Genomic DNA, 21,718 nt, shown 5'->3' with positions numbered 1-21,718 from the left:
GTGAGGTCCAGGCACGGCCGCGGCTTGACGTGGCCCTTGTCCCTTGTCCCTCAGCTCAAAGCCAAGTTTTGGCCCGAAACTGGACAGGGCACAAAATGGAGCTCCTGGAGGGCACAGAGGGGGGTAAGGGCGGGGATGGGGAAAGTGCGAGGAAGGGCTGGGACATGTCAAAAGGCACCACAGGCCGCCAGCGAGGCTCGAGGGTCCACGCACGCAGCCCCATGGGTGGCTCTCCAGCCCCTGGGGTGGGGGCAGCAGGCCACCCCGGAGCCCCCAGTTCCCACCCAATTCCCATCTCCAGCCCTGGCTGCCTCCCCCATGGCTCTGCTGTGTTTCACCATTGCCTGTCCCCATCGTCCCACACGGCATCCCTCTCCCTGCCTCTCCCTGCGGTGCTGGCTGGCCAGAAAGCGGCAGTGAGGATGGGATGGAGCCAGCCCCAGAGCAGCCCCAGGGGAGGGGATGGTGGGAAAAGAAGCAGGGGAGGGGGCGCTGGGCAGGCTGCGGCGCCTGGCAGAGGTGCCAATCCTGCCCCTGGGCTCCATAAAGGATAAAGCCTCCGCCTGAACAGGGGCTTGAACCCTGGACCCTCAGATTAAAAGTCTGATGCTCTCCCAACTGAGCTATCCAGGCTCACATTTTGGGATTTGGGGGATGTTTGTCACAGGCAGTGACATCCCCCCTTCACTGTGTCACCAGAGGGACAATAAGGGGACTCGCTTAGACTTCTTCTACCCCCACGCTGTCCCTACGAGGCCACCACAGCAGAGGGTGTCCTCCCACGAGGAGGAACCACCACCGGGAGCTCTACCCTGCGCTGGCACCTCTGCCTCGGGTGAGGATGGGGACACTCGGGGAAGGTGAGGCACAAATGCCAGGTCTGTCCCCCGGGGGACAGCCAAAAGCCAGAGCGATGAGGAGGAGGAGGAGGGGGACAGCCCGGTGAGGGCTGTGGGTGGAAAATAATGACCCAGCAGCAGAAGATCCCACCCCAGCAGCCGAGGGCTGTGAAGCAGCTGCTCCAGAGCCCAGCGCCGGCTCCTCCGCTCCTGCCCCCGGCGCTGGACCAGCCTCCAGCAGGCACCAGCCCCGGGGGGATGTGCCCCAGGAGGGTGCGGGAGCCACAGGGACGCGAGGACGGCGAGCAGAGGCTGCCGGGGGGCTGCCAACCCCCCGCCATCCCCACCGCTCCCCATGGGAGCCAGGGGGACCCGGCCGGAGGAGGTGGGCAGCCGGCAGGGCCCCGCGGGCGGCTGTGGCCGTAGAGCCCTCAGTTCTCCGTGGCCACCTCGGCGCGAGTCGGGGTCACAGCAAGGCTTTTGCCAACGGGCTGGGAGAGGCCAGGGCTGCCAGGAGGTGGGCTCGCAGAGACGCTGTGTGTCCTGTTTTGGGCGACACAGGACTCAGTTATCTTCTAACGCCTCTGAATTGGTGACAATATTTACTTTATCGCCAGCTCTGGGGTGCAGGTTTCAAGGTCTCGGTGTTTCCGAGGTGCGGGGACGAGGAGGAGCAAGACCCGGGCATTGCCCCAAGCTGCCAACAGGGTTATTTCATACCATGAACACATTCCATAGAAATCAGAAAGTTTGCTGAGGAGTTCTCTCTCTCCCTTGAACCCCTCAGAGATCCCCAGACTGGCACACAGAGACCTCCAAAGAGGCACACGGAGACCCCCAGGCTCCTCAGAGACCCACCCCTGGCCCCTCAGAGAGGCACACAGAGACCCCCCAGGTCGCTCAGAGACCCCCAGAGAGGTACAGAGAGACCCCCCCAGACTGGCACAAAGCTCCCCAGGCCCCTCCAGCACACAGAGACCCCTCAGAGACCCCAGGCCCCTCGGAGAGACACATAGAGCCCTCCAGACCCCTCAGAGACCCCCCAGCCCCCCAGAGAGGCACACAGAGCCACCCCCCCCGAGACCCTCAGAGGTCCCCAGGTCCCTCAGAGAGACTCACAGAGACCCCAAACGGAACACAGAGACCCCCAGGCCCCTCAGAGGCCCCCAGGCCTCCCAGACTGGCACAGAGAGACCCTCGCGTCCCTCGGGGAGGCACACAGAGACCCCCAGGCCCCTCAGAAACCCACCCCTGGCCCCTCAGAGAGGCACAGAGAGACCCTCAGGCTCCTCAGAGACCCCCAGGCCCCTCAGAGAGACACAGAGAGACCCCAGACGGGCACACAGAGACCCCTAGGCCCCTCAGAGACCCCCAGGCCCCTCAGAGACCCACCCCTCTCCCCTCAGAGAGGCACACAGAGACCCCCAGGTCGCTCAGAGACCCCCAGAGAGGCACAGAGAGACCCCCCCCCAGACTGGCACAAAGATCCCCAGGCCCTTCCAGCACACAGAGACCCCTCAGAGACCCCAGGCCCCTCGGAGACACCTCAGGACCCCAGAGAGGTGCTGCGGGCCGGCGCCACCAGGCTCGTTCTCCCCTGCTCCCCCCTTTTGTCCCTGCGCGGCCGCCGTCGTCCGGGGGGGGCGGAGCTCCCCGCGCACCCGGAAGCGCCGCGCGGGACCACGTGGTTGCGAACCACGTGTTGGCAGCGCCATGGCGTCGGCGCCCAAGAGGCCCAAGGTACCGGGGAGGGGGAGGGGGGACGCACGGACGGGGCCGGCGCTGGGGGTCCCGCCGCCCTCAGGCTGACCGCGAGGGCGCCCCGGGAGAGGCCCCGCCGCTCCCCGCCGTGTTTCCCCCCCGCAGGCGGCCGCCGGGAGCAGCGCCGACCCCCTGCCCGCTTTCCTGGCCTGGTGCGGGCGGGCCGGGGTGGAGCTCAGCCCCAAGGTGAGGCACCGCCGACCGGGCCGCCCCCCACACCCCACGTGTTTGTCCGTGTGTCCCCTGAACGGGTCCCCGCTGTCCCCAGGTGCGGCTGAGCAGGGCGGGCGCGGTGGCCGGGTACGGGATGCTGGCGGCCCAGGAGCTGGAGGAGGGAGAGGTTCTCTTCAGCGTCCCCCGCTCCGCGCTGCTCTCCCAGCACACCAGCGCCATCCAGCACCTCCTGCGGGAAGGTGAGCACCGGACCGGGACGGCAGGTCCGCCGCAGCCCTCCGCCTTCCCCGGGGAACGGGGCCAGGGTAAAGGCGAGGGATCGTTCCTGCCGGAGCCAGCGGGTAGGGAAGGGCGGGGCAGGGGTTGGAAAGAAAGGGGTTAACGGTCACAAAACCTCCAGGGGACGGGTGGGGACAGCAGGTCCCCAGGTCATCAGACCTCGATAGAGCCAAACTGCTCTCAGAGAAAGACAAGAGGAGTCTCCAGGTAAGAGACTTCCTTGTTTTGAGGTGCCAGAGCACCGGGCCAGGCTGCCCGGAGAGGCTGCGGAGTCTCCTCCGGAGAGATTCCAAACCCGCATGGATGCCAGCCAGCTCCGGGTGACCCTGCTCTGGCAGGGGCTTGGACTGGATCATCTCCAGAGGTCCCTTCCCACCCCCGCCAGTCTGTTTCCCTGTGTAAAGTTAGGAGTGAGGAATGACAGCCTCATCATTCACTGGACATTCTTCTTTGTTGTTATTTGGTATATAAGACCTGGCTTATTTCTCAAAACGGGGGGGCTGGCTTTGCGGAGTCACCCCCCAGCAATGGCCAAACATCTCATCTCAACTGGCTTACTGCGCAGCGGGTGAAGAACCCAGATTTGGTACAACCTCAGGGCACCCCGTGCCTTCCTGAGGGAGCCTGAAGCTGTGCCGGCAGGGAGGTTAGTGAGAAACGCCCATTTCTGGAGCATCTCTGATCTTTAAGTGACAGCCACCCGTGGGATGGTGCTTTCCTGCAGGCCCAGGACAGATGCTGCTAGGAAAAAGGAAGAAGAACAGTCCCTTTCTTGCTGAAGGCACCCAGACGCAAGGCAGGGTGGGGGGGTTCTGGCTCATCCATGGCTACAGAGCAGCAGCTTCTAGTTCTGCTCTAGCTCAGGGCAAACCCGAGACTGGAGAGGTCTCTTAAAAGCAGAACTGTCACCCGCAGGAAGGAGACAGGCGATGATGCTTGTGGTATTGGGCTTCGGTTCTTGGAAAAATTGTTTGTTCCAGAGGAAAGGACCAAAACCTCACATTAATGTACTTTTAACTTACTTTTTCTCGTCTCTGGTTCCGTAGCCCAGGAGTCCCTGCAAAGCCAGTCCGGTTGGGTGCCTCTCCTGCTGGCCCTGCTACACGAGTACACGACCAGCAACTCCCACTGGCAGCCTTATTTCTCCCTCTGGAAGGACTTCAGGAGCCTGGATCACCCCATGTTCTGGTAAGGTGACACCAAGTGGCACTGGGGATGGCCCAGTTTGACAGCTGAATGCAGGGGCTGCTGACCAGGAGTCCTGGGGTTGGATGTTGTCCTGCTGCACAACACCATCCCTCTATTCAGAGCATCCAGCTCTGGGGCCACCAACAGCAGAAGGACACGGAGCTGTTGGAGCGGGGCCAGAGGAGGCCCCGGAGATGCTGGGAGGGCTGGAGCCCCTCTGCTGTGAGGACAGGCTGAGAGAGCTGGGGGGGTTCAGCCTGGAGAAGAGAAGGCTCCGGGGAGACCTTCCAGTCCCTAAAGGGGCTCCAGGAAAGCTGGGGAGGGACTCTGGAGCAGGGAGGGGAGCCATGGGATGAGGGGGAAGGGGTTTACACTGAAAGAGGGGAGATTTAGCTGAGATCTGAGGAAGAAATTGTTTGCTGTGAGGGTGGTGAGCCCCTGGCCCAGGTTACCCAGAGAAGCTGTGGCTGCCCCATCCCTGGAGGGGTTCAAGGCCAGGCTGGACGGGGCTTGGAGCAACGTGGTGTGGTGGGAGGTGTCCTTGCCCAGGGCAGGGGGTGGCACTGGGTGGGCTTTAAGGTCCCTTCCAACCCAAACCATTCTGTGACGATGACTCTATCCTAGCCCCGTGCTGTCAGTGGCAGTAGCCCATGGGACTCCCCTGCCTGGGGCTGGAACTAGCTACAGGCACAACCAGAAAACAGGAATCTGCAGAGCACCAGGAAGCTGAGATTTTGAAGGAGGAAGGAGTTTATAGACCCTTCTCCTGGGGCAGATGGAGGTAAAGCTGCTGGTTTTCTTGCAACAGGCCTGAAGAAGAGCGAACAAGGCTCCTGCAGGGCACAGGCATCCCAGAAGCTGTGGAGAAGGACCTGGCAAACATCCACCTGGAGTACAGCTCCATCATCCTGCCTTTCATGGAGGCCCACCCCACCGTCTTTGACCCCAAGCTGCACACGCTGGAGTTGTACAAGCAGCTGGTGGCTTTTGTCATGGCTTACAGGTGAGAAGTGAGGAACAAGGACAAGGAGTAGGATCACAGGGGGACAGTTACAGGCTGCGTTACTTAAAAGTTGGCAGTTACACAAGAACATTGCGTATAAGGTGAAGCTGGCCCCGTGCTGCAGGGTGTAACAGTGGCCTGTCTTCATCACCCTCGTCTTAGCTTTCAGGAACCTTTGGAGGAGGAAGATGAAGATGAGAAGGGGCCCAACCCTCCGATGATGGTGCCTGTAGCAGATATTTTGAATCATGTGGCCAACCACAACGCCAACCTGGAATACTCTCCCGTGAGTGCAGAGCCCCTGCGCCTGGCATCATCACGGTCTGCTTCCTCTTTGCCGCACGGCCTCCGGGAGTGGTGGCACAGTGGGGCCAGCTCTCTGAGCCCAGAGCAGCACTGCTCACCTGCCAGGGCAGCAAGGCTGGCACGGATCTCCTTAATATGAAGTTATTTTGCTCAACGTTGTCCCTGTTGCATGCCTGGCTTTAGCTAAGAAGAGCTTAGGGTCACCTGAACCTCTTTGCAACACCTTTATTTTTTTTTTTTTTCCTAAAAGTGGTGGGATCGCCACAGCTCTGAGCGCCTCTCCTCTCCCTGCTTGCAGCAATGTTTGCGAATGGTTACGACGCAGCCCGTCAGCAAAGGACAGGAGATCTTCAACACCTATGGGCAGATGGCCAACTGGCAGCTCCTACACATGTATGGCTTCGCGGAGCCGTACCCCGGCAACACCAACGACACGGCCGACATCCAGATGGTGACAGTACGCAAGGCAGCACTGCAGCGTGAGCGGCACCCATGGCCACTTTGGGAAAGGATCGGGCGGGGGGGGAAGTGTCTCTTAAATAGCGATGTAGTGAAGCAGGGACCAAGGGTGACATGAAAAATAAGCCTGTTCTGCAGCATTTCAGGTGCTGGGGCTACACATTGGTTTTCTGACTTCCATTTCCCCTCCACTGCAGCCCGAGCTGGGTTTGCAGCTCTGCTGTCTTCAAAACAGGCGCCAGAAGCGAAGCCCAGCAGCAGCTGGTCTCGGAGCAGTGGGACTTCTTGTGCCAGCTGGAGATGGTGGGGGAGGAAGGTGCCTTTGTGCTCGGCTGGGATGAGGTGCTGACAGAGGAAGAGCTGGCCACGACCCTGAAGGTAAGCTCTGCCAAGTGGTAGAAGAGCAACACAAGGAAGAGCGGAGACTAAACATACTGCAGCTGCGCGAACCAGCACACAAAATGGTTCAGTGAAAGGGGAACAAGCATGTAAAGGCATTTTGGTACCGACACTCCTGCGTGAAAAGTGGTAGGGGGTGCAGTTGCCCATCTCCTAGGCTTCAGGTACTGTTACTCTCTTCTTCCTCTCCTGAACTAACCACCCATGGATATTTACGAACTGGTCTTGAATGGCTCTGCTGTTCCAGAGAGCTTTGCTCCTCTGTAGGTCACAGCTGAGATGTCCTTCAAGACTGTTCCAAACTCCCAGGTTTGCTGTTTGAATGTTTTTCTAACCTACGAGTCATTTGTGATGCGGTATCTAAGCCAGTTTTACTCTCTCTTCCTTTAGTGCAGCTGAGGAATAATTCTCCTGCTCCACATGGCCCCAAGAGCACACTTCTCTAGAGGAGAAACCCTGATATACTCGCACTACCAGTGACTTCTCTCTTTGCCTGGGTCATTACAGGTGCTGTGCATGTCAGAAGAAGAATTCAAGGAGTATAAGGAACAAGATGGCTGGGAAGACGACAGTGAGGAAGAGGAAAACTCTACCCTTTCCTACGAGGCTCTCTCCAGACTTAAAACCCCTTGCAAGAAGCTCCTTTATGACAGCGTGCTGCTGACCCTGGAGTCCTACGGGTCAGATTTGAAAGCAGAGCAGGACTTGCTAAACAACAAGGAGGCTTATGAGAAACTGAGCCAAAGGGAGCAGCAAGCTTTGCATGTGCGCTATGGACAGAAAAGGATCTTGCATCAGCTGCTTGAGCTGGTACACTAGAAACCTGGAACTGTGATCAGCAAGGGAGGCTCAGCCTCTGGCCGTGTCTTCTACAGCAGTGAGAAGAGACGGCAAGATAAAATACAGGCCCACTTGTCCCTCATGCGGCATGTGGCTTTTTAGCTACCTCTACATAAAACATCTTCCACAGCACAGAAGTGGTTTTGGGTGGCATTACTGTACAGCGAGAGCTCTGGAGCACAGCTACCACCTTCTTCTAGAGGAGTTAAGAAAACCCAATCTCCCAATAGCTGGTTTAGGAAGGCAGACAGACTTTGTCAGAGTAACAAGTGGGTTCCCTCATTTAGCATTAGAAATTTAAGGCAAGAACCGCTCCTTGTCCCGATGAAGAGGGCCGAAATCCAGCTGGCAGCTCTTACCTTACAGAGGTTCAGAGCAAATATCTGGCAGGGGGAAATGCTGACAGTGACAAACTAAACTCTTCACCTATATTTTGTTAACACTGAGCATTTTGAAGAGTACAAGCCCATCCATCTGGTTTTCATATAGGCTCAGTATAGCAAGATATTTCCTTTTACCGCTATAAAAGGCATTTCTGTATGGGCTACTCTCTGAGAACTCTACAAAGGAGCAGTGTCACAGTTCCGCTGTAGGCTAACCATTCGATACACACCCTCCAGTTGATACAATTCTTCCCTAAACTCAGACATTGCCCTGCATCACGTTTAGCTACATTAATATTTTTCTCCTCAGCAGTTTTTGCCTGACAAAACACTGGAGGTTTTCAGGCCAAGCTATATTTAATAAAGACTATGTTTCTTATCCAGCCAACGCTGTCTACGTCAACAGGGCGCAAAGCCCCATCTAAAACAGGGAGGAGATCTTTGCTGCTGCTGCAGTTAGAAAGATTGCCAACAAGCAAAACCCAGAGACTGTTCTCATGTACGTAGAGGTCAGCTACAGCCCTACCTGCACTGCTGGGGGCCAGGGTGGCTTTTTTAATTCCCCTTTTATAGTGGTGTAATGTTGAGTCCAGTCTGCAGTCTTGGCTCTTCTCTTCCTACAGCAGATGAGATTTCAAAGTAGGCAAACAGTGGTTCAAAAGGTTAGTCTTAATTTTTTAAACACGAAGTGCATTATACCCAGGGCCAGCAAGGACACTGGTCATCCTTGGGGACCTGCCACCAGCACCGTTTACTTTTGACGGCACCAGTTGCAGGTTCCTCACCTGCCAAGGGAGGATATGAACTGCAGTGGCCTCCATCCTACCAGGCCAACTTGTGTTACTGGGATTTTGGCTGAGTCCTGTCCACCTTCCATCCCCCCTTTACGCCAGCCTAACAGTTCTTAAAGCCTGAAGGGAACCAGCCATGTACAGCAGCATTAGTACAGAACCAGAGAGACCTTTGAGCTTTCGAGTCATTAGGACAAACCAGTAAGCTCAGCAGATGGTTTGCTAGAGTTAAATGGCAGGAAAAAAAAAATCCCATGGCATCTGGACTAGAAAAACTGGTTGCTGCTAATTCTCCATATCCCACGCCAGTGCAGGAAGAAGAGTAAACTTGAGTTGTAACACCAGAACCAAAAAAAATTCCAACTGCAAAAGGCTCAATTTCAGCGCAACTACTGATCTGCCAAACAAATGCCAGGGAATTACAGGAACTGGCAAGAGACCCCTGAATGCCCAGGCAACCAAAAAAACCCACTGCCTAGGCACAGGTCACAGACAATTCCCCTTGAGCTGCAGTCACTGGCACAGTTGGCTCAGTGGTCCCTTGGAGCTAGTTTTTGCTCTGTGCAGCAAAAGCACGGCCAGGTACGTGATCCCTTAAACCTGAGCAGGAAATCCTGACCTCTCCACCCATACAACAGCAGTCGACTAGCTTCAACAAACTAGTAATGTTACCTAAAAAGAAAGCAGAGATGTTCTGTTTTCTAGTATCTGCTAGGTTGCAAGGCATAGGCTAAAGGAGTTTGCAGTATTAGCAACCCTGAAGCCACCTATCCTTATTCCAGCTAATTAGCAACCTTGCACAGATCGTTGCTGAAGGGAATGTCACAGCAGGGCGCAATTCATGCAGAACACAGCTGATCTCTCTGTGCTCTGCATCCCTCCACCGCACGCAGTCTCCTTCCTAGTACAGCTTTGACAGAGAGAGACAAACTCTGCTCGTGAACTTGCAACCAAGATATTTCTATCTCCACACAACCCTCCTTCTGCACTTCAAAGCAAGGCCCCACCTAGTGATAATAATTCTCCCCTTCAGGCTAGAAAACAAGCCCAGTTGCTTTCAACAGGCAGCGCCCAAAACACACTGGGGAAATTGCAGGTTTTTGGCTGGGTGGAACAGGCTTTGAAAGAACATCAACTGGGCAGGCAGGATGGAACTGGAGAGAATAAGCACAGTGGCACGTGCTGCATGTCATGACTTTAATGTGTAACTACAGTATGCATACATACAAGAAGTGGGAGAACTAAAGCCCAAGAACTAGAAAGGCTACAAAATACAACACATGGACCAATACTTTACAAAACATTCAAAATCCTTACAAAATGGGCTGTATTGGTCCTTTGGGGTTTTTGTTTTGGTTTTTTTTCCTTTTAGTTTTTTTTTTGTTTTTTGTTTTTTGCTTTTTTTTTACAAACTTATACTGTGTGGTCACAGGGTGGGGGGGTGGGAAAAAGTCTAGATTTAACCCCCCACCTTCCAAAATTTACAAGTGTCAAAAAAAAAAAAAAAGCTATAGGCCTGGTCTCTGGTTTCTTTACTAAAAACAGCTGACCCTCTCCCAAAGGGCCTGAGGTGTGTCTTCTTCAACAGAAAGGAGGCATTCTCTGCCTGCCACTCCACTTGCTGTCAGCATTTGATGAGGGTAGGGGGAGAAAAAAGCAATGCTGAACCTTAACCCCTGCCCTCACTCCTCCCCTACTCCATCGTATTCCCATATTCCAAACACATCCACCCGTTTTTTTTTCCTCCTTTTTTTTGTGTAAAACAACTTAAGTGATTTAAAGGTCCCCCATCCACATAAAGAAAAATAAGTTACATAATATTATAACTGGCTTTTCAATATTCTTTGGGAGTCTGGGAATGTCAGGACAAGGAGGTCTGCCCCAGACAAGTGCTTGGCATCAGCAGCTGCCCCTTTATTACAAGCTGGACAGGCACCAGTTACCCACCTGCCTTTTACACAATTTGCACAAACCCAAAAGTCCAGACAAACATTTCTGTTCCTTGTATTTACACTAGTTCAAAATGATATTCACAGCATCTTCTGAATTTTGGCCAAAAGTCAAAAATTTGTTTCAAACTTTGGAACGTGCCCACATAAGACTTTCACCCAGGGTCTGTTGCGTCTACCCAATCGAGGGGGCTGGGAAGGTCAGGAGGAGCCTTACGGAGTTCTTCTGTCAGTCGATGGGACGGGGACCTCCAGGCTGGCACGCTTACAACACAAGATGCAGATCATCTAACTGGCACCAGTCCCTTCCATTACTTGCTGGGCCTGCTTCTGCCCCATGCAGCACTGTGCAACTGACTGGAACAACCTGAACACAGAAGCAAAGCAGCGTTAGGTGCGTTTATGGCAGCAAATGGTGCTTGCACTACAACGCACCAAATCCTCAGGGGGCATCTCAGCCCCTGCTTCAGATATATTTATTTTTTTTTAGTGATTTTTATGGATAAGTTATACTCACTTCTCAATTTCTGGAGCGCAGTGAACGAACTCATGGTTCCAGAACTTAAACGCTGGGTTTTTAATCAGCTCGATGAAAGTAATAAGGAGACCCCAGGGATGAGGCCTATTTACAATCAATCGTTCCAAGAGAACCCTGAAATTCAAAAGTAAAACCAGTTAGAGCTCAAAGATCTGAAATACACAGGGAAGGGAAGTGAACAAGCTGAACTGCTGGCAAGCGAATGCTTTGCCTCTCACCTGGTGATCTGCTCCTGGATCGCCTCAGTGTTGGCCTCAGCAAACAGGTACAGCATGGTGCAACTGAAGTAGTGGGTGTGACTGTTGGGATAGCGCAGCTGGTTGGCGATGGCGTTCAAGAAAAGGTACCGGCCTGCAGAAGAGGGTACATACACAAAAAGGAATAAAGCAGCCACGAGTATTGCTTAAGATTAAGGTACAAGCCTGCCTTATGAAGGTACAAGAAACAAAGCCAACTGAAGATATGAAAAAACCGTTACCAGCCCAAGCCGATCGGGCAGTAAGAACTCAGTTTCTCTTCATTAAATGTATTTCTCATTCCCTTTAATACCTCGAACATTTGGTTTTAATATTGCTCCTGTATTCAGAGTTTAATATTCTAATGTAGCATTACTTACTGTGAATTCACCAGCAGCTCCGTGAAATGATCTTTTGTATTTCTCATAGCTCAAACAGACAACCTGCCGTTAAATTTGACATCGCGCGAACTAGAAGTGTTTCCAGCTCACCTTCAGTGTCCAGGTCTACTGCCAGATTCTGGAAGATGTCCATGTGAGCTGAGTGGGTAATGGTGCTCATAGAGGGTGTGCTGCCTTTGTTGTGAATGTGCGCAATAGCTTGAGTACCTACGTAGAGCACCAGTGCATTAATCAGCTGGATGTTGTAGCGGTTTCCAGGTTCATTTGATACCTAATGGCAAAGATAAGAAAAGCATTAACATCCTATATTCCTCCAGCAATCGAAGGTACAGCATGTACAACAGCAGCATCCAAGTATCTTCTTGATTGTACAGACGACAACACACTCAAACGTCCACAAATTCAATTTGGCATTTACCTTTCTGTAATACACACACATATATATATTCAACAGCGTCAGCAAAGCGTTGACAGACCCAACAGACAGTTTTTGTACTCTCTGCCTAAAAAAATTTGGTAAAGACAATCTGAATTCACCAGGTTTAGCTAATTTGCCTTTTTTTTTTACCCCTAAAGCATTACCATGCAGATCATAGACTTCTGTAACAATTAATCCACTTGGAGTCAAAATTTAATCAGATTCTAAAAAAACACAATCAAGTTCAATAAGACCCGTTGAATCTCAGACAATGGCCAGATAAACAATGCCAGACTCACATGATGGAGACTCTTCATCACCCAGTAGTTGAGGACAAAAAAAGCAAGCTGAATGTAATCAGCTCTGACTACATTCTTCACTAAAGATTTGCATGGTTACACACTACAGATATGCAAGCAGAGTCGTCAAACTTTTAGATAACCTTACATTTTCATTTGCACAAGCATTTGGCAGATTATGTAGGTAAAAAACAACTGCTTTTAAATCAGATAATTTTAAAGTTGTTAAAGTCAATGTTCTTCTTTCCTTAAATTCCACCTGGCTGAAACTACTTCACACACACTTAAACATCCTGCTAGTGAGTGGCAGAAAAATTATCCAGAGAAGTGTGTGTTTTCACAGGCTCATCTACTGCCTGGAACACCTGCTTGCTACACACCAACAAAATCCCTGCAAGAAAGGAGGGTGTCTCAGGAGATCATCTGTCCCACGCTATTTAAAATCAGCACGGTCAGAAAACAGCCACTCACCTGTAGGTTGCTGCGCAAGTCAGACAAAAAAGTGACCGGAGAACGGGTTTTGAGATAGGAATCCAAATCTTTCTTGAACTGAGGTGGCATCACTCCAGTGAAATTCGTGAGTATTCGTGGAGCAATATTAATCTCACTTAACATGTCCACCTGTTGAGAGAAAACCCAGAAAAACCATAAGCAATCTCTAAAGGAACAGATTGCAAAAGCAGATCTGTAAGTGCTATTACATGATACGAGGGCTGGAGCCCCTCTGCTGGGAGGACAGGCTGAGAGAGCTGGAGGGGTTCAGCCTGGAGAAGAGAAGGCTCCGGGGAGACCTTCCAGCCCCTTCCAGTCCCTAAAGGGGGCCTACAGGAAGGATGGGGAGGGACTCTGGAGCAGGGAGTGTAATGATAGGACACGGGGTAATGGCCTCAAACTGGAAGTGGGGAGATCTAGATTGGATGCTAGGAAGAAATTGTTTGCTGCAAGGGCGGTGAGCCCCTGGCCCAGGTTGCCCAGAGAAGCTGTGGCTGCCCCATCCCTGGAGGGGTTCAAGGCCAGGCTGGACGGGGCTTGGAGCAACGTGGTGTGGTGGGAGGTGTCCCTGCCCAGGGCAGGGGGGTTGGAACTAGATGATCTTTAAGGTCCCTTCCAACCTGAACCATTCTATGATTCTACATCAACTACTGCTGTTGACCACTTTTTGCTACCAGCAATGAGAAGGAAACATTAGACTTTTGCAGATTTCAGAAGAAACTTGGTCTCTAATGTGCAAGCTTCTTAGATGACTGTCTCAAAGACTTGAGAGTAAAGGATAAAAGAATTCAAGGGCGAAAGCCATAGGGGAATTCAGTCACCGCCTTTGAAGTCTCCCTATCTATGCGCAACACAGTTTGGTAGTTTAAAAAGAGTACAAACATCCACACAAGTCGAGAACAGCCTTCCTTCAGTCTCAAGAATACTCTGAATGGGTATTGCAGCTTTGCTACCATCACCCTGCACAGCTCAGGCAAGGAGGAATAACAGGACAGTGCTTCAGCAGCATGAGAAAGTTTGCTTCTAGTCATTCCATGATTAGAGACTGGCATACACCCAACTCAAAGTCTCTTCCCATTAGGCAAGAAGCTTGCTTCAGAATGGTGGCTTATCTCATTATTTTCAAGATAAGACGGCGTTCCTGTTTCCCATCAAAAAGTATTTACAATTACATAGTGCTTGGACACCGGCTCTTCAACAGGGAATCAACTGAACTCCAGTGGCCCCGCATCCTGCTGAGCACGAGCTACACAATTCAGCATGAGCTGAACAAAACTGAGACAGGAACTGTTGGCTGAACTTTCAAACAGCAAAGCCACAAAGACTGCTTAAGTCGGCTGTTTTTCACTGACAAATGAGAGAGTAAAATGATAAAGATGCCCTTGCTTCAACACCATGTGCCAGTCAGATCTAGTGATGCCATCAAGTCAGTCCCCGTTTGGAGAAAAAGTGCTCTGGTTTTCCATACAAAAGCTAGCTGCTTGATGCGGTTCTCACGCAACAAGTCCCGTCCCTTCAGGTTGAGCCTGCACAGGCCTCACAAACAGAGTAAAATATCTACAGGTGCCAATGAAGCCACCTAGACCAGTGGTCAAGTGTTATGTTTCCAGCCACAACACATTTCATACCGCTGTGTTCTACACGACAAGGACTGAATCCCGCTCTGCATGGAAGCTCTCAAACATTGAGCATTACAAACACAATTCAAACCTTTAAAGAATGCTGTTCTGCTAGCTGCTGGCTACGTCACTTAAGTTTCCAACTACCTGTTAACTTTTGAATGGTTGCATTCATTCAAGTATCAGTTAAATTGTTCCCAAAATTTCACAGCCTCTGTCAAAAAAACTGAATAAAGAGTATTTGGAGCATACAAGCTCCCCATTATCGATCTCATGAAATTAAGTCCTACCTTTAGATTGGGGGTGAAGGGGTCTGGAAGCCTCATGTTCCGTGGGAAGGCACTCAGGATCAGATTCCTTAGCTGAATACAGTTAGGTGGGATCACATCACAGAACCCATAGTGATAGTCACAAAGAAATTCTGGGAAATCATGCAACAGGACCAGCAACACACGCAGAGTGCCCTGTGAATATAAAATAGAATATAAAAGAGGTGTGTAACTGTTGAAACTGCCCAAGAGCCCTGAAGACATTCAAGGCCAGGCTGGATGAGGCTCTGAGCAATCTGATCTAGTTGAAGATGTCCCTGCTCACTGCAGGGGGGTTGGACTAGATGGCCTTTGAAGGTCCCTTCCAACCCAACACATTCTATGATTGTATGTCATGTGGTTAACAGTAACAGGAAGAAATTAATCTGGGAAGGCAGCCTGTTTCTTGTCCCACACCACATTTGTATTCAATTCTGATATAAATTATAGAAGAACAGTAAATCCTATTTTGCTAGCACAACACCTCTACTTTCTGATAAGCGTGGTTGGAAGTAGCATGCATTAGCTGACATTGTTTTACCTTGTAAAGAATTTGCATAGGTTTGGTGAGTTCCACATTTCTAAGGAAAGGAGCCAAGTACTTGAAAAGATCGATCAGTAACTGGGCATACATAGGCCAACCCTGTCAAAGAGAAAAACAGCAGGTGGAAAACGGGCAATGAAGAGCGGCTATCTTAAGTTCAAAAGTATAATTAGATTGTTCTTCATATAAACCTGGATCGTATGTCCTACTGCTAGCCCTAGCAGTGAGGGCAGCACAGCTCATCTCAAGAACCTTCACTGCACATCACACGCTATGGGTGTTTCCCAAACACACAAACACACATGCCATACTGAGGTGACAGTATTTGGTCTAGATTACAGCTCTTCCAGACTTTGGCAAAGTCTGTTTACTAAACTCAATTCACCCTACATTCCATAGTTTATTGACACAAAGACTCTCCTCCATGCAGTTAGGTTACTGTGAATATGGAAGACAACAACAACAACAGAACAGCCATGCTACTAGTGCACTTCGAGAGATGTGAAAGAGCACCACACCAGATAAGCATCTGTGTGAGCTTTTTAATTCAGAAGAGATAAACTGCAGCCACACCTTCTGCTGTGGTGTATGTGCCAGCATTCTTGCAATAAATATCCGATGGGAGATCAGTTCCAGCCAGGCATAAACAAAACCTGGAGCTTTTGTAGGCCTCAGGATGTGAAATGTGTTACTGAAAGAAAAGTTAGAGCAGGTTAGAAGTGCACAGCAATAAGATTGCTTTTCATAACATCGAGGGAAAACATACACAGCCCTAAAAGCGAGGCATTTTAGCATCTTGGGGTTTACCAGTCATCCTCCTTAAAACAAGCAAGTGGACAGTCTACAGGAGAACCAGTTATTCCGAACGTGATTAAGCCACCACAAAGGCACAGTCAGATAGCCTTCAGATGAAAAATCTTGATCCTGCCAGGAAAGGATGAGCACTGTGGTCAGTCTCAAATACGTACCAGAAAGCTGTGAGTGTCTGGAAGTTGATGGTCTCCAGCACATGCTCAGGAGCATTTAATTCCAACAGCAACATGATGAAAATGCGATGGTAAGGAAGTTGCTGAAACTCACTCTGCCGAACATCATGGTCTTGCAGAAGAACTCCCACAACGATACCGAGAACCTAAAGTAATAAAGACATTTCAGTGGTGAAAGCAAGAATTACTTTGCAAGTCAGACTATAGCTAATACTTTAACCATCAGTAAAAAAAAAATAAATCAGTACATCCTAACAAGAACTAAAAATTCTAGTTCTTGGAAGCATTATGGAAATTTATATTATAACCTGTATGAGCAACTCCAAACCACTATACTTTGCTCTCCCTGTCCCATGGATCACAGTCACGACAACTGACTGGGCAGTGTTGGAAGGTCTTAGGTAGTTAAGAACACCTAGCCATAAACCAAGGAGTGTAAGAGTTTAGGCAAGGCCCTCACAAAATCAAGGCGTACACCCAGGAGTCACCAGCCTTATCCACACTTTCTAATGCTTCAAAAGAACAGTGGCTGACTTTTTCATTTCAAGGCAGGGAGGTGAGTTTCAGGTTTGTTTGATAGGAAGTCTTTGTGAACGAGGAAGCCACTTGGTGTCCTGATGCTCTACTCAACAGTTTCAGTTCAGTGACCAACCTCTTAAAGGCCTCATCTGATATTTTAGCAGTAGCCTGCATTAAGGTCTACATTTCACATTAATCACCTAAGGTACGCCAAATCGTACGCTTTAAATGCAATGACTAGGAAAAGGGTTCCCAACCTTATTCAGGAGGTTGATCTTTGTGACTGTGTTGGTTGCCTCCCCCGAGTGCTTCACTAGCAGCGCAATAAGTCGCACAAAGGCATCCAGGTTGTGGTAGCACTTGGCTCGAATCATGGTGGGGTTGGCAGCAGGGTTGTGCTGTTGCTCGGCCTGAGCACGATAACTGATTTCAACACACATTTCGGTGCAAAGGCGGAAAAAGCGGGTGATCAGGTCATCTGTTTTCAGGATTCCTTGCTGGTGCATCTATCCGGGAAAGAAAAAAAAAACAAACAACATCAGAACCGTAACCACAGACAGTTAATTTTACAACTTATTTCAAACACCACACTCTTTACAAAGCACCCACCTTGCCTGGCACAATTAGTTTTTACCACGCTCCCAAGAAAGACAGGTAGCGAGCTATGTCTGCTACTTTTCCCCCCCACAGGATGAATATTTTCAAGGCAATGTGAGGGTGGCAACACAGTTTTAGTAAAGACATTACTCCTAAATAGAGTCTTTTTGATCCCAATTCTTTTCAACCATCAGCATAGCTGAGGAGCCTGACTCTATTTAGCTCTCTCTCTTTACAGGTTCAGTTCTGCCACCGGCAGAACGTACATATAAAAAAAGAAAAAAAAAAAAGAAAAAAGAAGAGGCCGCCTTTTGTTACCCAGAGTATTAAAGCCGTCAAAATGAAACAAACTACACTGCAGGAAGCCCCTGGGTTTTGAATAAAGCGTCTTACTTCTAAACTCCTACTGCACAGACATGAAACCACATAAACAGCAGAATTGCTAACTCTTGGAGAACTTCTAGTATTTCTGGAGAAACTTTTTTTCTTTTTTTAAAAAAAAAAATGAATTCATGTATCTGCCTTCAAAGTTCTGTGCTCCGTCCTGTCTTAAAGACTAGTGGAAAGGAAGCAACACTTATGGCCAAAATTATGGTAATTTAAGTTCAGTAACAAAACCTTGTTCAATGCAGTTATTAAAAAATCCTCCTTTAAAATCCATAGCTAAAGCCTGTAAGGAAAAAAATTATATATAAACACTGCACTTTGATATATTTCAATTGCTATTTCAAGTGTGATCAAATATGTACAAGAGGTAAGCAATCAAGTGTGATGCAAGAGTGAAGCAGGACAAAAGCGCACTATTACGAGTACACTATACTGAAGTATGCTTTATAAGTCAGCGTACTTTAAGGTATAAAAAGAGTGACGTCACATGAAGAGGTAAAACTTTTTTTAAAAAGTGGGTTTAACAACAGACCCACTAAAAACATTCAAAAGAGATGCTACGCAGCACAAGTCAGACCAACAGAAAGCTGGCTACAAGCCAGCCCACGAGGACACCCAAGTCACATGAAAAATCACTGCATCAGTCAAGATCTTTATGCATACTTGGCAGCTTCAATTTCATCTCGTTAGTAGCTGCAAGATCTGTAGCATTTCTGTGGTATTAACACAGAAATTCAAAGAGAACACAATACAAACAGACTAAGTCAGGGGCTTCCTTGCAGCTGCAGTCAAGGAGCTGCCAGGAAGGCAGTTTTAGGAAGACGACTGCAGATATATAGGGAGTTTGTGACCACAAAGGTTGGGCTACTGAGGGCATCTCCCTTCTCAGCCACACCTGGAGGGCAGATGTGTGCTGTCCATCACACCTGATAAGGTGCACAGGAGTGAAACGTTGGGAGGCTGTTTAAATTCAGGCACCAGTTTAGCTAATGAAGTTTCAAGTTTTTCCTCATTCTAATGATTCCGGTTAGAAAAAGGATTCCCTTGTTCACGTGGTCTGAAACAATTCCCCTGCATCTCTATTAGCAATTTCCTTTTTTAGGCTGTCAGAGCTTTTACTGTCACCCATAAGGAGCAACACTAGTCAAGCTTCATTACACAGGGCATGTTGGAACTATTTCCAACAGCTACCTCAGCCAAAGTTCTTTTCCCACCAGACTTAGCCCAAAACTCATGGTCTGAAGTGACGGCTTGTTGCTACAGTATCTGGAGAACGTGATTTGGTGAAGAGTAGTGGTTTCTACAAAGGCTTTACCATCAAAATAGTCAAAATTTTGATAGTCAACTGCCATACACCTGTAAGTCTCAAAAGGATGCCTAACATGGGTTATAACACTGCTTTAAAATGGAGGGCATCACACCCTACTTATGTTGAATAAAAAGCACCTTTCTTTCCAAAAGCTCTACCTGTCCAACAAATGCTGAGAATGCTTTGGTACTGTCACGGCCCGCTGCAGCTGAATGGTAGAGGTTCACCCACTCCCTCAGCAGGTATTCTGCCTTCTCCCTCAGACCCGGCGGATCATCGTACTCAGAGGCTTGGGAAATTCCTGAATGCATCATGAAATTGGGACCTCCGTGAGCACGGTCAATCATTGCTTCATAGTTTGATCGGACCACTTCCATCAGCTGGGGTAATCTAATGCAACAGACCAGAGCAAGAGCCGGGTTAGAGTTTCTCCTCCTCCCCCAAAACGTGCGGGAACTGGAAGGTCAGTCAAATATAGCTGAAATAAAGCAAATTATTTCTTATACTAAATCTTCGTATCTTCCAGTCCTCACTGGAGTAAGTCGTGGAAGCAGATACATTTATGATGAAAGAAGGAACACTGAAGTCATACAAGCTTTGATGTTCCACTCCTATTCATACAGCAGTGTGCTTCAACAAAGCACCACACGTACTAGAAACGGCTTCACTTTTGCCGACTTCAGAAGCCCTAAAGTGCTCCGAGCTAGTGAGATGCCAGCACTAAACAGCCTGACTGGGGCACTAAATTTGCCTGCAGTTAAAGTCAGTTCATACAACGAAGACCCACACCAACTGCGGGACCTTTGTTTTGGGACCTCCCGCGAGCAGTTGTGTTGGTGGTGGCAGCCACCACCACCACCAGTCAGCTGCCGGCTGCTCTCACAGCAAACTGGAGTTCTCCAAGCTCCAATCCACATCTTTCTCAAACCCAGCAGCAATTGCTTTCACCTTTGTAATAGGAGGCCTGCAAGTCCCACAGGTATTTCCAGATGCTATGGCAACATTTGCTGCCCAATTATCTGCTGGTGGATACACAAGCTGTTCGAGATTGGTGAATGATTGCTTCATAGATTCTAAACAGAAAGTTGTCTCAAGAAACAGAAAGGATTGTCCAATTTGATCAATTGCTTGTGATTAACAAATAACCATATTAACCCCTAGATTTTTAAAATTTATACCAGGTAAAAATACCGCCTAAATTGGAGACAAAGCAGGAATTCAAGTGAGTTTCTTGCAGTACCACAGCATTTTGGAGCACAGCGCACGGAAAGATTTTCCTGCTCATCAAGCATTCAGTTTGACATCATGCTGCAGCTGCCTCTATTTTGACATAAAATCAAGTCCATTACATTAAAGTGACAGTTTAAACATAGGACTGCAGCCCTAGAGAAAGTTTAAAGCTGTGTGATTGAATTATATGAGATGTTGCCTATATAACATTTCAAATCATCAACGAGCCTGAGAGAAATAACATATTGCACAGCATTTCAAATCTCACCCTTCTGGGGCGTTTCCTCTGGAATGAGCATTAATCCTCATGAGTGTTTCAATTGTGTGAAACAGATCTGCCTCTGTTACGTGGGCGACGCTTCTCTCATCCACCAACAGGATCTTTACCAACTGCATGGCAAACGCCACAGCCATGTAGTTCAAGCCATTCTCCATCGACTGTCAACATGAAAAAGGCAATTAAAGTTAAACCACAAATCTTAAGAGTGGAATGGCCATAACTCTTCTCCAAAAGAGCAGGTTGCCTTTACCTGCGCCAAGTGAAGGTCATACTGCTGCATGTTAACAAGGTGATTGCGGATTAGCAGCTCCACAGCTTCCACGTTGTACTTGTACTCATCTCTGCATTCAATCAGGCACCTGAAGAATTGGACTTCCTTTACCAAGTGTACTTAAACAACACAGTTTAAGCAAAGCAACACATATCTAACTTCAGAAACCGTGACATTAGCTGTGATTCATGACTGGGCTCCAGAAGAAGCCTCTTCTAGAGCATTCTCTAATGCTTTTGCGTTCAGAAACAGTCATCAGCCTCAAGCATTTGTTGCCCTGCACCACTGGTCACAACAGCCCTTCAAGAGCTTTGGTTTCCTCAGCATAAGCAGCCTCTCCTCTGAGGACAAGGTAGCACATCTGTCTAGCCGAAGCACTACTGCTTCTGCTGCAGGCATATGCCACGTCACCTAGTTTGTGACAGCACGTACAGACATTCTCTGTCAAATGAGAAAAAAAACCCAACAAACCCAGAGCATCTCTAATGCTGAATTCCATTAAAGACTCCTATAATGTTCAAGGATGAAACAGCATTATCAGATGATCTAGTTAATTTTGAGCAAAAAAGCTAGGGTTTTTTTTGCCTGTGCAAATTGCAGCAACGCAGAATATTAACACGCAAGTGATTCAGAATAACACAGTACCTCCCAAAAGATGATGAAAGCTACAGCAATGCTTTATTGTCTCATAACTGACCTAGTAATTTGTTTATTACACCACGGAGATCCATAAGCACGGCCGTCCTGCAGAGCCTTCAGCACAAGCAGATGACACTCACGATAGCGAAGCAGGAGGTCAGCATCTGCCCCACTGGTGGCATCCAGTAAGCCCTCTACAGCCTAGAACAGATGCAACCTGTTAGCAGAGGAAAAAACAAGTCCTCTTCCAAATCTTCTGCAAATTACATCAGCA

The 21,718-nt window shown here is 49.2% G+C and overlaps 2 protein-coding genes and 1 non-coding gene across 15 annotated transcripts in view; 1 reads left to right on the top strand and 2 right to left on the bottom strand.

The window, feature by feature from the left end:
• Nucleotides 1-560: 560 nt before the first annotated feature.
• On the bottom strand, nt 561-633 carry TRNAK-UUU (transfer RNA lysine (anticodon UUU)). The gene has a single exon. It is a non-coding gene; the product is annotated as a tRNA-Lys (tRNA).
• Nucleotides 634-2,481: 1,848 nt separating this feature from the next.
• SETD6 (SET domain containing 6, protein lysine methyltransferase) lies at nt 2,482-8,014 on the top strand. 4 transcript variants are annotated; one of them, XM_074583322.1, is made up of 9 exons: nt 2,482-2,579; nt 2,706-2,786; nt 2,869-3,013; nt 4,100-4,241; nt 5,050-5,244; nt 5,407-5,530; nt 5,801-6,029; nt 6,245-6,387; nt 6,916-8,014. In XM_074583322.1, exons 1-9 carry the CDS (start codon nt 2,553-2,555, stop codon nt 7,225-7,227), a joined length of 1,398 nt encoding a protein of 465 aa, XP_074439423.1. In that variant the 5' UTR covers nt 2,482-2,552; the 3' UTR covers nt 7,228-8,014. The 4 variants fall into 4 exon arrangements, with proteins under 4 accessions (XP_074439423.1, XP_074439424.1, XP_074439426.1 ...); XM_074583323.1 differs by having other exon boundaries at nt 2,510-2,579; nt 5,849-6,029; XM_074583325.1 differs by having other exon boundaries at nt 2,510-2,579; nt 6,207-6,387.
• A 1,591-nt stretch (nt 8,015-9,605) lies between these two features.
• CNOT1 (CCR4-NOT transcription complex subunit 1) overlaps nt 9,606-21,718 on the bottom strand; it is a 60,625-nt gene continuing 48,512 nt past the window's right edge. For 7 of the 10 annotated variants that reach the window (XM_074583314.1, XM_074583315.1, XM_074583318.1 and 4 more), the window contains exons 36-49: nt 21,503-21,645; nt 20,785-20,893; nt 20,523-20,692; nt 19,183-19,414; nt 16,989-17,237; nt 16,195-16,358; nt 15,800-15,917; nt 15,224-15,325; nt 14,665-14,838; nt 12,735-12,884; nt 11,637-11,817; nt 11,128-11,260; nt 10,889-11,023; nt 9,606-10,738 (exon numbers count right to left, since the gene is read on the bottom strand). In XM_074583314.1, the coding sequence (XP_074439415.1) occupies nt 10,660-10,738; nt 10,889-11,023; nt 11,128-11,260; nt 11,637-11,817; nt 12,735-12,884; nt 14,665-14,838; nt 15,224-15,325; nt 15,800-15,917; nt 16,195-16,358; nt 16,989-17,237; nt 19,183-19,414; nt 20,523-20,692; nt 20,785-20,893; nt 21,503-21,645 (2,139 nt within the window). In that variant the 3' untranslated portion in view covers nt 9,606-10,659. The remainder of the gene's footprint in view (nt 10,739-10,888; nt 11,024-11,127; nt 11,261-11,636; nt 11,818-12,734; nt 12,885-14,664; nt 14,839-15,223; nt 15,326-15,799; nt 15,918-16,194; nt 16,359-16,988; nt 17,238-19,182; nt 19,415-20,522; nt 20,693-20,784; nt 20,894-21,502; nt 21,646-21,718) is intronic. The other 3 variants (XR_012586562.1, XR_012586563.1, XR_012586561.1) reach the window with 2 other exon arrangements.

This window comes from Larus michahellis, chromosome 4 (assembly GCF_964199755.1).
Source record: "Larus michahellis chromosome 4, bLarMic1.1, whole genome shotgun sequence".
Taxonomy (NCBI): Eukaryota; Metazoa; Chordata; class Aves; order Charadriiformes; family Laridae; genus Larus; species Larus michahellis.
Note: the sequence above shows the minus strand (reverse complement) of the source record. Positions and strands in the feature narration are given on the sequence as shown.

Coding starts and splice junctions, on each gene's coding strand:
- SETD6 (XM_074583322.1), top strand. CDS start 2,553: ATGGCGTCGGCGCCCAAGAGGCCCAAG. Junction 5,531..5,800: donor CCAACCTGGAATACTCTCCC/GTGAGTGCAGAG, acceptor TTTTCCTAAAAG/TGGTGGGATCGCCACAGCTC. Junction 6,030..6,244: donor ACGCAAGGCAGCACTGCAGC/GTGAGCGGCACC, acceptor TCTTCAAAACAG/GCGCCAGAAGCGAAGCCCAG.